A 15,876-nucleotide genomic window follows, 5' to 3' on the forward strand; every position below is an offset into this window, starting at 1 on the left:
TTCGTCCTCGGGTTTATCGACTGAGAAAGGATGAAACATGGACAAGAAAACGATAGAAAAATAGCCAAAGACAGAACAGAATGGGCATGTCCCCCACTGCAATGCAATGTATCATTACTAATGGAGAACGGTATGTTTTAACGAGGCAAGTCAGTTAAGAACATTTATTTTTATTTTTATAATGACGGCCTACATCGGCCAATTGTACGCCGCCCTACGGGGACTACCAATCACGTGCCTTAGACGTAATCCATTTCCTGACTAATACAACCTAAAGAGTTCAATGTATTCCTGGTCTGACCAGAGAAAACATACAGCTAATGTAGCTACAATGTCAAGGGCAATTCCACAGTAAGGAAATTACACTTTGACTCAGATTTGTTTACTTTTAAATGTACGCCAAACTGATTTCAACGTTTAACAAACCATACACAAGGGCTTTTTATTTTATTTTTTAAAACAATTTATACAGAACATTTCACAAAAACACATTTTCTGGAAGAGCAAAGTTTTGGTCTTAGCCTTTTTTTATGCGACTGTGTTTTCCAAAAATATCGAATTAATATTAATAATATTAATAATATCTGCCCCAAATTAATATTCAAAGATATTTGTAGAAAGAATCCGGTGTCAGCCATGACACCTTGAGTTAGAAAAAACTGGTTTACTTTTAAATGTATGTTTATACATCCCAAACACTGAACACTCTACACAGCTATAACTGTCCCAAACACTGAACACTCTACACAGCTATAACTGTCCCAAACACTGAACACTCTACACAGCTATAACTGTCCCAAACACTCTACACAGCTGTAACTGTCCCAAACACTGAACACTATAACTGTCCCAAACACAGCTATAACTGTCCCAAACACTGACAGCTATAACTGTCCCAAACATTGAACACTCTAGCTATAACTGTCCCAAACACTGAACACTCTACACAGCTATAACTGTCCCAAACACTGAACACTCTACACAGCTATAACTGTCCCAAACACTGAACACTCTACACAGCTATAACTGTCCCAAACACTGAACACTCTACACAGCTATAACTGTCCCAAACACTGAACACAGCTATAACTGTCCCAAACACTCTACACAGCTATAACTGTCCCAAACACTGAACACTCTACACAGCTATAACTGTCCCAAACACTGAACACTCTACACAGCTATAACTGTCCCAAACACTGAACACATTACAGTTTTACCAGAATACCAAAACAGACATTTAACTTAATAAAATAAAAAAAAGATACCATGTGATTATAATAACCATACACAGGCGATACATTTGTTAAGGTACAGTGAGTATCAGACGATGACTGGTCTCTTTGCAGTCTATTCAGATGTACACACCAACACTGCTTCCACTGTGGTGAGACTGCGATGGTTGAACTCTGGAGCCCTTATACCCGATAAAAACAGGATTCTGAGGTACGGCTTGAAAACTGGAGTTGTGTGAAACAGACAGGTTTCCTGGATGACTGTAGGAGTATGGATTTGTCTGTTGACTACCGGTATATGTGGTATACGGAGCGGTCAGGTGGTTATAGGAGTACGGAGTCTGTTGGCTGATGTATAGGGAGTCAGCCAGAGTGGACAGGCTGCTGACGTAGTTGGAGCTGTTAGAGGTGGAGGGATGGTGTCCGTCAACATGACGTCCGTTGCCATGGTGATAGACCAACGGCCCAACGTTCTCCACCGAGCTAGAGTCATACACAGCAGCAGGAGGGTTCATGACGAACCCTTGTTGTCCATAAGGAACGTTATGAAGAATCGGAGCTTGGTGGTGTTGGTGTGCATCGAAGCTGTGACTTTGTTGGTGGCTCAGACCGGGCTGGCGGTGAGCCCTCACGCTAAGAATGCTAGAGATGGGATGGTAGTGCATCAGAGTGGGTTTGTTGATCCTGTTGGCTGGGTGATAGATATCGAACGAGGCTTTGTTGGAGTGGACGCGGCGACAGAGGAAGAGAAGCCCAGAGGTCAGGAGGAAGGCTCCGGTCACCCAACCGATGTAGAGAGCCTCTCCCAACTCCCTGCGCTGGGCGTCGATCAGCAAAGGGTTATAGAAGTCACGGATTATGGCGTGAGCCGTCCAGGAGACTGGGATGAACACACAGATAGAGGCCAGTAACTGCATGCCTCCAGCCACCATGAGGATGAGGCTCTTAATGCGGTCGTTGTCCTGGATGCAGGAGGTACAACGCATCCCTGCTAGAGCCCCCAGTAGACCCATCCCTGAGAGAGCCAGAGAGCAGCACATCAAGCCCCTGGCAGCCTGTGGAAGAGAAGACCAATACATACTGTAGCACATCAACCCATTATCTAGCTACCTCTTCAAGACGTTCCGATCGCTTGGTGGAAAGGGCTAAGGTTGGAAGTCGCTGAACCCGGGTTCGAGACCCGGTAGGAGCGACTGCCCATATTCACTACAATACACAAAGTAAAGTTGACCTAAATAGATTTTAAAATTTGTTCATGATTGACATGATTTCATATTGTTCGTCCCAAATGGCACCCTATTCCCTGCACTACTTTTGGCCGGGGCCCATAGGGTGCCACAGGCACTACATAAGGAATAGGGTGCAATTTGGGACACACCCATAAAGTAATCATACCTGCAGGTCTGCGGGGAGATACAGCAGAGAGTCGTACACTTTACACTGCATCCTGATGTTGGCCTGTCTATAGCAGTTCATCCACAGGCCCTCCCAGCGCGTCTCCATGACGATGATGTTCTCTCCGATGAAGGCCGTAACCTTCCACATGGGCATCCCGGTGACGGCGGCTGCTCCGATCAGACCCACCAGTCCCGCGCACAGCGCCGCGATCTCAGACACGCCCTGGAACATCACGTCGTCCGTTGTCCTCCTGACAAAGAAACCTTAGTGATAGTTGACTCCCAAATCTCAGAGTCCTCCTGACAAAGAAACCTTAGTGATAGTTGACTCCCAAATCTCAGAGTCCTCCTGACAAAGAAACCTTAGTGATAGTTGACTCCCAAATCTCAGAGTCCTCCTGACAAAGAAACCTTAGTGATAGTTGACTCCCAAATCTCAGAGTCCTCCTGACAAATAAACCTTAGTGATAGTTGACTCCCAAATCTCAGAGTCCTCCTGACAAAGAAACCTTAGTGATAGTTGACTCCCAAATCTCAGAGTCCTCCTGACAAAGAAACCTTAGTGATAGTTGATTCCCAAATCTCAGAGTCCTCCTGACAAAGAAACCTTAGTGACAGTTGACTACCAAATCTCAGAGTCCTCCTGACAAAGAAACCTTAGTGATAGTTGACTCCCAAATCTCAGAGTCCTCCTGACAAAAAAACCTTAGTGATAGTTGACTCCCAAATCTCAGAGTCCTCCTGACAAAGAAACCTTAGTGACAGTTGACTCCCAAATGTACTTTTCTCTGATGTGTTCAGACCTCAGAAATGGTCTAAGTTGGAGATGAGTCCATGTCCCCATACAATGTCCCAAAACAAATGAAAATCCTGTACGGTTGGAGTAGTATCCGAGGCAGAGAGGTGACCTTTCCTTTTCTCAGCTTTGATGGTGAAGTATGAGACAGACAATAGCTCTGGGTGCTGGGTAACTACTGTCTGTTATGGGAGAGAAACTCTGCTCTCACCTGGTTGGCTTATAGGATCAGGGTACAAAGGAGGACCTGTGAGGACTGTCTGTGTGCGGGCATTGTCTAGTACAGTAGTTCATTGGTTCACCCACTTGTTGATGTTTTCATAGCCAACACATCCACTCAATTACACATTATACCATTGGAGCTTAATACAGTAGATAGCTGTGTTACCATTGGAGCTTAACACAGTAGATACCTGTGTTACCATTAGAGCTTAACACAGTAGATACCTGTGTTACCATTGGAGCTTAACACAGTAGATAGCTGTGTTACCATTAGAGCTTAACACAGTAGATAGCTGTGTTACCATTAGAGCTTAACACAGTAGATAGCTGTGTTACCATTGTCTGATTTAGAGAAAAATAAATACAAAATAAAGGTTACACACAACATTTAATGTAAGACAACCAAACAGTTTGATTTAACAAGTCTTACATTATTTAACAAAATATTTAATCAAGCTTCCATCTCTCACCACCATAGGGAGCTTCCATCTCACCACCACATGGAGCTTCCATCTCTCACCACCATAGGGAGGAGAGGAACCCATCTCCCCATTAGTTCCTGCCAAGTCAGCAGCTACTCTTCCTGGGGTCCAGCATTTTTTTATGGTATTTTTTACCCCTTTTTCTTCTCAATTTCCTGGTATCCAAATGATAGTTATAGTCTTGTCTCATCGCTGCAACTCCCGTACGGACTCGGGAGAGGTGAAGGTCGAGAGCAGTGAGTTCTCCGAAACACAATCCAACCAAGCTGCACTGCTTCTTGACACGATTCCCACATATCCCGGAAGCCAGCCGCACCAATGTGTCAGAGGAAACACCGTACAGCTGGCTACCATGTCAGCGTACACTGCGCCCAGCCCGCTACAGGAGTCGCTAGTGCACGATCGGACCAGGACATCCATGCCGGCCAAACCCACCGCTAACCCGGACGACGCTGGGCCGATTGTGCGCTGCCCAATGCGTCTCCCGGTCCCGTCCGGCTGTGACAGAGCCTGGACTCAAACCCAGAATTTCTAGTGGCACAGCTAGCACTGCCTTAGACCACTGCGCCACTTGGGAGGGCCCCTGGGGTCCAGCAAAATCAAGGCAGTTATACATTCACCAAAGATTTCACAACATTTTAAGTGTGTGCCCTCAGGCCCCTACTCTACTACCACATATCTACAACACAAAGTCCATGTGTACGTGTGTGTATAGTTTGTATGTTATCATGTGTTTGTGTTGCTTCACAGTCCCTGCTGTTCCATAAAGATGTCTTTTTTTTAATCAAATTTTACTGCAGTCATGGCTCGATGTAGTACTGTCCAGCTCCCATAGTCTGTTCTGGACTTGGGGACTGTGAAGAGACCTCTGGTAGCATGTCTTGTGGGGTATGGATGGGTGTCTGAGTTGTGTGCCAGTAGTTCAAACAGACAGCTCGGTTCATTCAACATGTCAATACCTCTCATAAATACAAGTAGGGATGAAGTCAATCTCTCCTCCAGTTTGAGCCCAGGAGAGATTGACATGCATATTATTAATGTTAGCTCTCTGTGTACATCCAAGGGCCAGCTGTGCTGCCCTGTTCTCAGCCGATCATCAGTCATTTGTGTAAGTACTGATCAGACAGGGTTGGGTTTTTTTTACATGGATGATATATTGGAAATAATATACGACAATTATTTGAAACAATTTGAAAATTTGTTTGATAAAGTATGACTGGAATTTATATAGAAATGCCTGGATTACTTTAATTTTGGTGAATCTCTGATAGGACGGGTTAAAGTTAAGTACAGAAACCCCAGATGCAAAATAGTAAACAATGGTAACAATAATAATAATAATAATAACAACTTCTCAGAAAGTATCGAGCTTTTAAGAGGAGTAAAACAAGGCTGTCCGTTGTCTCCATATCTATTTACTATGGCCATTGAAATGCTGGCTATTAAAATTAGAACCAACAAGAACATCAAGGAGTCAGAAATCCCGGGGATGAAAACTAAAGTGTCAATGTTTGCCGATTTACTCTATTTTTTTCTCAATCTGGATACCTGCACAGTCTCATTAAAGATCTTGATCACTTTTCTAGCCTCTCTGGATTAAAACCTAATTAATAATAATATAATATATGCCATTTAGCTGACGCTTTTATCCAAAGTCATTTGACTTACAGTCATATTATAATATTTATATAATGTGCATACATTCTTTAAACCTTTCACTAAAAGTATGGGTGGTCCCTGGGAATATTATAATATTTATATAATGAATGTGACTTTGGGGGGAGGTCTAAAATTATGACATATTATAGCTTTAAACCTTTCACTAAAAGCTTCACTCATACATAAATTATTGGCTGAGGGTTGTATTAAAGAGCTGAGGTCTATGGTGATAGGTGGATGGGCTGAGGGTGGTCTATGTTGATAGGTGGATGGGCTGAGAGTGACTGAGGGGTTGTATTAAAGAGCTGAGGTCTATGGTGATAGGTGGGATGGGCTGAGATGTGACTGAGGGGTTGTATTAAAGAGCTGATGTCTATGGTGATAGGTGGGATGGGCTGGGAGTGACTGAGGGGTTGTATTAAAGAGCTGAGGTCTATGGTGATAGGTGGGATGGGCTGGGATAGGTGACTGAGGGACTGAGGGGTGGGATTAAAGAGCTGAGGACTATGGTGATAGGTGGGATGGGCTGGGAGTGGCTGAGGGGTTGGGATTAAAGTATCTAAAGAGCTGAGGTCTATGGTTAAAGATAGGTGGATGGGCTGAGAGTGACTGAGGGGGTGGGATTAAAGAGCTGATGTCTATGGTGATAGGTGGGATGGGCTGAGAGTGACTGAGGGGAGCTTATGATTAAAAAGAGCTGAGGTCTATGGTGATAGGTGGGATGGGCTGAGAGTGACTGAGGGGTGATAGGTGGGATTGGGAGTGACTGAGGGGTGGGATTAAAGAGCTGAGGTCTATGGTGATAGGTGGGGGCTGGGCTGAGGGGTTGGATTAAAGAGCTGAGGTCTATGGTGATAGGTGGGATGGGCTGACTGAGGGGTTGAGGTGATTGGGAGTGACTGAGGGGTAAAAGAGCTGAGGACTATGGTGATAGGTGGGATGGGCTGAGAGTGACTGAGGGGTGGGATTAAAGAGCTGAGGTCTATGGTGATAGGTGGGATGGGCTGAGAGTGACTGACTGAGGGTGTGACTGGGGTGGGATTAAAGAGCTGAGGTCTATGGTGATAGGTGGGATGGGCTGAGAGTGACTGAGGGGTTGTATTAAAGAGCTGAGGTCTATGGTGATAGGTGGGATGGGCTGAGAGTGGTTGAGGGGTGGGATTAAAGAGCTGAGGACTATGGTGATAGGTGGGATGGGCTGGGAGTGACTGAGGAGTTGTATTAAAGAGCTGAGGACTATGGTGATAGGTGGGATGGGCTGAGAGTGACTGAGGGGTTGTATTAAAGAGCTGAGGACTATGGTGATAGGTGGATGGGCTGGGAGTGACTGAGGGGTGGGATTAAAGAGCTGAGCTATGGGACTATGGGCTGATGACTGAGGGGTGGGATTAAAGGCTGAGGTCTATGGTGACTGAGGTGACTGAGGGGGTGGGATTAAAGAGCTGAGGTCTATGGTGATAGGTGGATGGGCTGACTGGGGGTGGGATTAAAGAGCTGAGGACTATGGTGATAGGTGGGATGCTGGGAGTGATGTTCTTATGTTCGCTATTGTATTATTGTTATGTGACTGCTTAATATAAAAGTACCATGTATGTAAAATGTATATATATATATATATATGTAGCAGAAAAGCTGGAAAAAAAATTCTAAAAGATATTTGTCCTCCTTAAGAGAGGTCGAGGGGTTAAGAAAAATAAATAGAATAATGCCGAAAGTCTGTTGTCAATTTGTTTACTGTAAAATAGCATTGTATCTGGACAAACACCATTTTCTCCAAAAGTTTACTAAGTGTTGGTAACAGGCTGATTGGTCGGCTATTTGAGCCAGTAAAGGGGGCTCTACTATTCTTAGGTAACGGAATTTTAGTTTTTAGTTTAGTTTATTTTATTTTTACAGGGACAGTGCACATTAATCAACGTTTCAGTAAAAGTGCCGGTTTTAGCCAGCCGGCTAATTTTCAACCGCAGTCCCTGGGCAGGTTATTAAAAACAATTACAATATAGACAATAGCACCATAGACATAGCAACATAGGACAAGCAAGACATAGCATACAGACAGAGCAACATAGAACAAAAAGCAGCAAGACAAAATTCATAAAAGCAACAAAGTGTTTCCATACCTCACAAGCTACAGACAACATGGAAAGCGGAAACACACAGCTAGGGACCATGTTCACAAATCTGATTGACCTTTAGCTATGTCTTCAAGCATTTTGTGAAAGTGTGATATGTGGTGCAGTTATGTGTGTCTGATGGCAGTGTATTCCAGAATGACTTTAACTTCCCTCCAGGCCTGAGGGCACACACTCTCTAGTAGGCTTAAGTTGAAGATGTGGCAAATAGGAGTGGCAATATCGTCCCCTATTATCCTCAGTAATTTTCCATTCAAGTTGTCAGAACCCGGGTGGCTTGTCATTGTTGATAGATAACAATCATTTTTTGCACCTCTTCCACACTCACTTTACGGAATTCAAAAATTACAACGCTCGTCTTTCATAATTTGGTCAGATATACTTAGATGTGTAGTGACAATGTTTGTTGCTGGCATGTCATTGCTAATCTTGCCAAATAAAAAAATCATGATAGTTTTTGGCAGTATTATTGGACTTTGTGATAAATGAGTCATCTGATTCAATAAATGATGGAGTGGAGTTTGCCTTTTTTGCCCAAAATTTAATTTTAGGTACTCCAATCTTTTTACTATCATTCTTTATGTCATTTATCTTTCTTTCATAGTGTAGTTTCTTCTTCTTTTTATTCAGTTTAGTCACATGATTTCTCAATTTGCAGTACGTATGCCAGTCAGTTGTACAGCCAGACCTATTTGCCATTCCTGTCAGGTGTGTGCGCCTGTTCACAAATCTCTGCTCTGCACCTGACTTCGCTGCCAGTACGCACACATCTGACAGGAATTTCAAGGCTACCTTCAAACTCAGTGCCACTTTGCTTGACATCATGGGAAAATCAAAAGAAATCAGCCCAAAAAATGTGTAGACCTCCACAAGTCTGGTTTATCCTTGGAGAAAGGAAGAAGCCACTGTTCCAAAACCACCATAAAAAAGCCAGACTACGGTTTGCAACTGCACATGGGGACAAAGATTGTACATTTTGGAGAAATGTCCTCTGGTCTGATGAAACTAAAATAGAGCCGTTTGGCCATAATGGCCATCGTTATGTTTGGAGGATAAAAGGGGGAGGCTTGCAAGCATAAGAACACCATCCCAACCGTGAAGCACGGGGGTGGCAGCATCATGTTGTGGGGGTGCTTTGCTACAGGAGGGACTGGTGCACTTCACAAAACAGATAGCGTTATGAGGTAGGAAAATTCTGTGGATATATTGAAGCAACATGTCAAGACATCAGTCAGGAAGTTGAAGCTTGATCACAAGTGGGTTTTCCAAATGGACAATGACCCCAAGCATACTTCCCTAGTTGTGAAAATATGGCTTAAGGACAAAAAAGTCAAGGTATTGGAGTGGCCATCACAAAGCCCTGACCTCAATCCCGTAGGAAATGTGTGGGCAGAACTGTAACAGCGTGTGTGAGCAAGGAGGCCTACAAACCTGACTAAGTTACACCAGCTGTCAGGAGGAATGGGCCAAAATTCACCCAACTTATTGTGGGCAACTTGTGGAAGGCTACCTGAAATGTTTGACCCAAGTTAAACAAATTAAAGGCAATGCTACCAAATACTAATTGAGTGTATGTAAACTTCTGACCCACTGTGAATGTGATGAAAGAAATCAAATCTGAAATAAATAATTCTCTCTACTATTATTCTGACATTTTTTTACATATTTTACATTCTTAAAATAAAGTGGTGATCCTAACTGACCTAAAACAGGGATTTTTTACTCGGATTAAATGTCAGGAATTGTGTTATTTGGCTAAGGTGTATGTTAACTTCCGACTTCAACAGTATATGGCACAGCTGTCTCAGTGCTAACAGTATAAATCTGGTTCATAGAGACATGATTTCTACATATAATAGCTGTAGAATCAGCTGAGGCATTCAAGGCAGTTAGAGGGACTTAAATTCAAATCAAATGAAAAATATTTATATAGCCCTTCGTACATCAGCTGATATCTCAAAGTGCTGTACAGAAACCCAGCCTAAAACCCCAAACAGCAAGCAATGCAGGTGTAGAAGCACGGTGGCTAGGAAAAACTCCCTAGAAAGGCCAAAACCTAGGAAGAAACCTAGAGAGGAACCAGGCTATGTGGGGTGGCCAGTCCTCTTCTGGCTGTGCCGGGTGGAGATTATAACAGAACATGGCCAAGATGTTCAAATGTTCATAAATTACCCGCATGGTCAAATAATAATCACAGTAGTTGTCGAGGGTGCAACAAGTCAGAACCTCGGGAGTAAATGTCAGTTGGCTTTTCATAGCCAATCATTGAGAGTATCTCTACCGCTCCAGCTGTCTCTAGAGGGTTGAAAACAGCAGGTCTGGGACAGGTAGCACGTCCGGTGAACAGGTCAGGTTTCCATAGCCGCAGGCAGAACAGTTGAAACTGTTTCTGTTCTGTTCTGTTTGTTTTGAAGTCCTCTGTGGAACCTCCCAAGGTACACAGGACCCAAGTCCTCTGTTGAACCTCCCAAGGTACACAGGACCCAAGTCCTCTGTTGAACCTCCCAAGGTACACAGGACCCAAGTCCTCTGTTGAACCTCCCAAGGTACACAGGACCCAAGTCCTCTGTTGAACCCCCCAAGGTACACAGGACCCAAGTCCTCTGTTGAACCTCCCAAGGTACACAGGACCCAGGTCCTCTGTTGAACCTCCCAAGGTACACAGGACCCAGGTCCTCTGTTGAACCTCCCAAGGTGCACAGGACCCAAGTCCTCTGTTGAACCTCCAAAGGTACACAGGACCCAGGTCCTCTGTTGAACCTCCCAAGGTACACAGGACCCAGGTCCTCTGTTGAACCTCCCAAGGTACACAGGACCCAAGTCCTCTGTTGAACCTCCCAAGGTACACAGGACCCAGGTCCTCTGTTGAACCTCCCAAGGTACACAGGACCCAGGTCCTCTGTTGAACCTCCCAAGGTACACAGGACCCAAGTCCTCTGTTGAACCTCCCAAGGTACACAGGACCCAGGTCCTCTGTTGAACCTCCCAAGGTACACAGGACCCAGGTCCTCTGTTGAACCTCCCAAGGTACACAGGACCCAGGTCCTCTGTTGAACCTCCCAAGGTGCACAGGACCCAAGTCCTCTGTGGAACCTCCCAAGGTGCACAGGACCCAAGTCCTCTGTTCCACCCAAGTGGTATTTCAGGACGGTCTCCAGTCTGTCTTAACCTCCCAAGGTGCTCAGGACCCAGGGAGTCGTCAAATGATGTTAACCAATGGAGTTCGTATGTCAACAAAGGCCCCAGAGAATTGTCTAATGATGGTATGGTAATGCAACAAACCCATTACTGTGCCACTGCTCTTCAAAACACATTAGCAGAGATGTCTATTAAGAGCATCACAGTCAGCTACATATCTTACAATAGGAGATACTTTTGTTCAACCAGCTACTTTACGAGTGAAAATGATCTAATAAAACATTTCAGTGAATTTAGGTAGTGTATATATATATATAAATTATAAATTATATATATATATGTGGGAAAAAAACTATATATATATTACATAGATTGGTGTTGATGTTGTTGTGTGCTCTGTGCAGTGAATTTAGGTCATTACACATTTTACCTCCTCAGTCACAGTAGATGTTACATAACATGTCGTTTTTTTATATCACGGGACTGTGTCCCAAATGTCAAACTATCACCTATATAGTGCACTACTTTTGACCAGAATCCTATGGGGCCCTGCTCAAGAGTAGTGCACTATATAGGTGATAGGTTATGTATGATGATGTTATGTAACACCTACTGTGACTGAGGAGGTAAAATGTGTAATGTCCTAAATTCACTGCACAGAGCACACAACAACAACAACACCAATGTATGTAATATATATAAATTATATATATAAATATACACACACATATAATCTTAAAGGACGTCATTATATAAATGTGTACTTATACACCTCAACAATAACAAAGTACAAATATAAAAATAAATAAAATAAAAACTTGAAACAAAAAGGATAATTATTTGTATTATTGGGTCACTCAGAGTTCAGAGTTCACGGTTCATCTACGATAAATGTATTTATTATCTTTAAACAGCTTTCTTACAAACAAATCCAATAGTTTTTTTCCCACACAACTGAAATGCACCTTATGACAACTGAAATGCATCATGATCATTTTTTACGATTAAGGGTTCCTCCAAATTCACAGTTAAGTATATTTATATATTCCATCATTTAGTCTCTTAGCGAAACTGAAATGCTTCTTTCAAACCCTACTCGTAAATTTTTTTATTTAATTCATTTTAGAATAAGGCTGTAACATAACAAAATGTGGAAAAAGGGGGTCTGAATACTTTCCGAAGGAACTGTAGGTGTGTCGATACCTTAGAGCTGGTGTTACGTTGAAACTGATCCCTCTAAGGCCAGCACTGTTGTTGCCAGCTGATTGGCTAACTGTCTACTACAGATCTGTAGCTCTAAGGCCAGGCAGGTTAACAGTACTCAGCACTGTTGTACTCAGCACTGTTGTTGCCAGCTGATTAGCTAACTGTCTACTACAGATCTGTAGCTCTAAGGCCAGGCAGGTTAACAGTACTCAGCACTGTTGTTGCCAGCTGATTGGCTAACTGTCTACTACAGATCTGTAGCTCTAAGACCAGCACTGTTGTTGCCAGCTGATTGGCTAACTGTCTACTACAGATCTGTAGCTCTAAGACCAGCACTGTTGTTGCCAGCTGATTGGCTAGCTGTCTACTACAGATCTGTAGCTCTAAGACCAGCACTGTTGTTGCCAGCTGATTGGCTAGCTGTCTACTACAGATCTGTAGCTCTAAGACCAGCACTGTTGTTGCCAGCTGATTGGCTAGCTGTCTACTACAGATCTGTAGCTCTAAGACCAGCACTGTTGTTGCCAGCTGATTGGCTAACTGTCTACTACAGATCTGTAGCTCTAAGACCAGCACTGTTGTTGCCAGCTGATTGGCTAGCTGTCTACTACAGATCTGTAGCTCTAAGACCAGCACTGTTGTTGCCAGCTGATTGGCTAACTGTCTACTACAGATCTGTAGCTCTAAGACCAGCACTGTTGTTGCCAGCTGATTAGCTAACTGTCTACTACAGATCTGTAGCTCTAAGACCAGCACTGTTGTTGCCAGCTGATTGGCTAACTGTCTACTACAGATCTGTAGCTCTAAGACCAGCACTGTTGTTGCCAGCTGATTGGCTAACTGTCTACTACAGATCTGTAGCTCTAAGACCAGCACTGTTGTTGCCAGCTGATTGGCTAGCTGTCTACTACAGATCTGTAGCTCTAAGACCAGCACTGTTGTTGCCAGCTGATTAGCTAACTGTCTACTACAGATCTGTAGCTCTGAGGCCAGGCAGGTTAACAGTACTCAGCACTGTTGTTGCCAGCTGATTAGCTGGGTTATTGCTACAACGCGCGGATCCTTTTGGACCTCTGTTACGCTAAATTAGTGAAGAAGTGTGGAGTCAGGCGCAGAGAGCAAAAGATGTGGGGAAAAAAACACGCTTTAATGTCCAGGAAATATAACATGAACAAAAGTAGTAAAACAAATGAACAGAAATATAAACGGACAGCGCGAAACCTAAAAATGCAAACAAAATACACTCAGACAAAGAACAGACGAACAAGCCCGCACGAAACAGAAGCGGGCTGAACAGACTATATATAACCCCACCCTAACAACCAAACAAGAAACAGGTCATACCAATCAGACAAAACCAAAGGAACACAGAACAACGGATCGGTGATAGGTAGTAGACCGGCGACGACGACCGCCGAGCGCCACCCGAACAAGAAGGGGAGTCACCTTCGGGAATATTCGTGACAACTTCGTCACTTTTTGGTGAAAAAAGTGTACAATCAAAAATATAATGTAGCCTAACAGGGTGAAAATGTATGAGTGGGACACACAGAAAAATGTGTTTATAAAGGGTTGTTTTCTTAAAGGAAGTGCCAATAGGGGCTGAGCCATGATGACAAGGAGGAGAAGAGGGGGGGGCATGATGACAAGGAGGAGAAGATGGGGGGCTGAGCCATGATGACAAGGGGGAGAAGAGGGGGGCATGATGACAAGGAGGAGAAGAGGGGAGGGGGGACTGAGAGGGAGCGAAAACAGGAAGAGAAACTGAAAACCAGTAGGACCTGTTGGGTCAGTCTGACATCATCAACAGGTTTTCAAACGTAAACACACCCCAGTCTCTACCTACAGAGAACTGCCTGACTGACTCAAACTACCATGACCAGGGGAATCACACCCCACTCTCTACCTACAGAGAACTGCCTGACTGACTCAAACTACCATGACCAGGGGAATCACACCCCAGTCTCTACCTACAGAGAACTGCCTGACTGACTCAAACTACCATGACCAGGGGAATCACACCCCAGTCTCTACCTACAGAGAACTGCCTGACTGACTCAAACTACCATGACCAGGGGAATCACACCCCAGTCTCTACCTACAGAGAACTGCCTGACTGACTCAAACTACCATGACCAGGGGAATCACACCCCACTCTCTACCTACAGAGAACTGCCTGACTGACTCAAACTACCATGACCAGGGGAATCACACCCCAGTCTCTACCTACAGAGAACTGCCTGACTGACTCAAACTACCATGACCAGGGGAATCACACCCCAGTCTCTACCTACAGAGAACTGCCTGACTGACTCAAACTACCATGACCAGGGGAATCACACCCCACTCTCTACCTACAGAGAACTGCCTGACTGACTCAAACTACCATGACCAGGGGAATCACACCCCACTCTCTACCTACAGAGAACTGCCTGACTGACTCAAACTACCATGACCAGGGGAATCACACCCCACTCTCTACCTACAGAGAACTGCCTGACTGACTCAAACTACCATGACCAGGGGAATCACACCCCAGTCTCTACCTACAGAGAACTGCCTGACTGACTCAAACTACCTTGACCAGGGGAATCACACCCCAGTCTCTACCTACAGAGAACTGCCTGACTGACTCAAACTACCATGACCAGGGGAATCACACCCCACTCTCTACCTACAGAGAACTGCCTGACTGACTCAAACTACCATGACCAGGGGAATCACACCCCACTCTCTACCTACAGAGAACAAACTACCATGACCAGGGGAATCACACCCCACTCTCTACCTACAGAGAACAAACTACCATGACCAGGGGAATCACACCCCAGTCTCTACCTACAGAGAACAAACTACCATGACCAGGGGAATCACACCCCAGTCTCTACCTACAGAGAACTGCCTGACTGACTCAAACTACCAGGACCAGGGGAATCACACCCCACTCTCTACCTACAGAGAACTGCCTGACTGACTCAAACTACCAGGACCAGGGGAATCACACCCCACTCTCTACCTACAGAGAACTGCCTGACTGACTCAAACTACCATGACCAGGGGAATCACACCCCACTCTCTACCTACAGAGAACTGCCTGACTGACTCAAACTACCATGACCAGGGGAATCACACCCCAGTCTCTACCCACAGAGAACAAACTACCAGGACCAGGGGAATCACACCCCACTCTCTACCCACAGAGAACAAACTACCATGACCAGGGGAATCACACCCCAGTCTCTACCCACAGAGAACAAACTACCATGACCAGGGGAATCACACCCCAGTCTCTACCCACAGAGAACAAACTACCAGGACCAGGGGACTCACACCCCAGTCTCTACCTACAGAGAACTGCCTGACTGACTCAAACTACCAGAATTATATCAGAGCAGAAATGAGTTAGTTAGTTATTTTGGATCAAGTCTAAACCAGAATTATATCAGAGCAGAAATTAGTTAGTTAGTTACTTTGGATCAAGTCTAAACCAGAATTATATCAGAGCAGAAATTAGTTAGTTAGTTACTTTGCATCAGGTCTAAACCAGGATTATATCAGAGCAGAAATGAGTTAGTTAGTTACTTTGCATCAGGTCTAAACCAGGATTAT

The 15,876-nt window shown here is 44.4% G+C and overlaps 1 protein-coding gene and 2 long non-coding RNA genes across 30 annotated transcripts; 1 reads left to right on the forward strand and 2 right to left on the reverse strand.

The window, feature by feature from the left end:
* Positions 1–408: 408 nt before the first annotated feature.
* Positions 409–3,851, reverse strand: LOC118387538 (claudin-8-like). Of its 26 annotated transcripts, none has more exons than XM_052477241.1 (4): positions 3,338–3,850; positions 3,093–3,190; positions 2,631–3,043; positions 890–2,290 (listed from the first exon to the last, which is right to left on the reverse strand). In XM_052477241.1, exons 3-4 carry the CDS (start codon positions 2,862–2,864, stop codon positions 1,355–1,357), a joined length of 1,170 nt encoding a protein of 389 aa, XP_052333201.1. In that variant the 5' UTR covers positions 2,865–3,043; positions 3,093–3,190; positions 3,338–3,850; the 3' UTR covers positions 890–1,354. The 26 variants fall into 26 exon arrangements, 19 of the variants coding, with proteins under 19 accessions (XP_052333201.1, XP_052333148.1, XP_052333275.1 ...); XM_052477188.1 differs by having other exon boundaries at positions 3,289–3,850; XM_052477315.1 differs by having other exon boundaries at positions 3,240–3,850.
* A 2,083-nt stretch (positions 3,852–5,934) lies between these two features.
* Positions 5,935–7,083, forward strand: LOC127912779 (uncharacterized). Of its 2 annotated transcripts, XR_008083373.1 has the most exons (4): positions 5,935–6,115; positions 6,177–6,236; positions 6,726–6,771; positions 7,026–7,083. It is a non-coding gene; the product is annotated as an uncharacterized LOC127912779 (long non-coding RNA). The 2 variants fall into 2 exon arrangements; XR_008083389.1 differs by lacking the exon at positions 5,935–6,115 and having other exon boundaries at positions 6,137–6,236.
* Positions 7,084–14,121: 7,038 nt separating this feature from the next.
* LOC127912552 (uncharacterized) lies at positions 14,122–15,434 on the reverse strand. 2 transcript variants are annotated; one of them, XR_008083277.1, is made up of 5 exons: positions 15,284–15,434; positions 14,878–15,005; positions 14,558–14,749; positions 14,366–14,429; positions 14,122–14,173 (listed from the first exon to the last, which is right to left on the reverse strand). It is a non-coding gene; the product is annotated as an uncharacterized LOC127912552 (long non-coding RNA). The 2 variants fall into 2 exon arrangements; XR_008083282.1 differs by lacking the exon at positions 14,366–14,429.
* Positions 15,435–15,876: the final 442 nt, after the last annotated feature.

The sequence above is a fragment of the Oncorhynchus keta genome, chromosome 1 (assembly GCF_023373465.1).
Source record: "Oncorhynchus keta strain PuntledgeMale-10-30-2019 chromosome 1, Oket_V2, whole genome shotgun sequence".
NCBI classification, from domain to species: Eukaryota; Metazoa; Chordata; class Actinopteri; order Salmoniformes; family Salmonidae; genus Oncorhynchus; species Oncorhynchus keta.

Excerpts from the sequence above, each read along its gene's own strand:
- LOC118387538 (XM_035776127.2), bottom strand. The coding sequence starts at position 2,864 with ATGTTCCAGGGCGTGTCTGAGATCGCGGCGCTGTGCGCGGGACTGGTG. Across the intron at positions 2,291-2,630 it reads ATCTCCCCGCAGACCTGCAG|GCTGCCAGGGGCTTGATGTG; the intron begins GTATGATTACTT and ends TCTCTTCCACAG.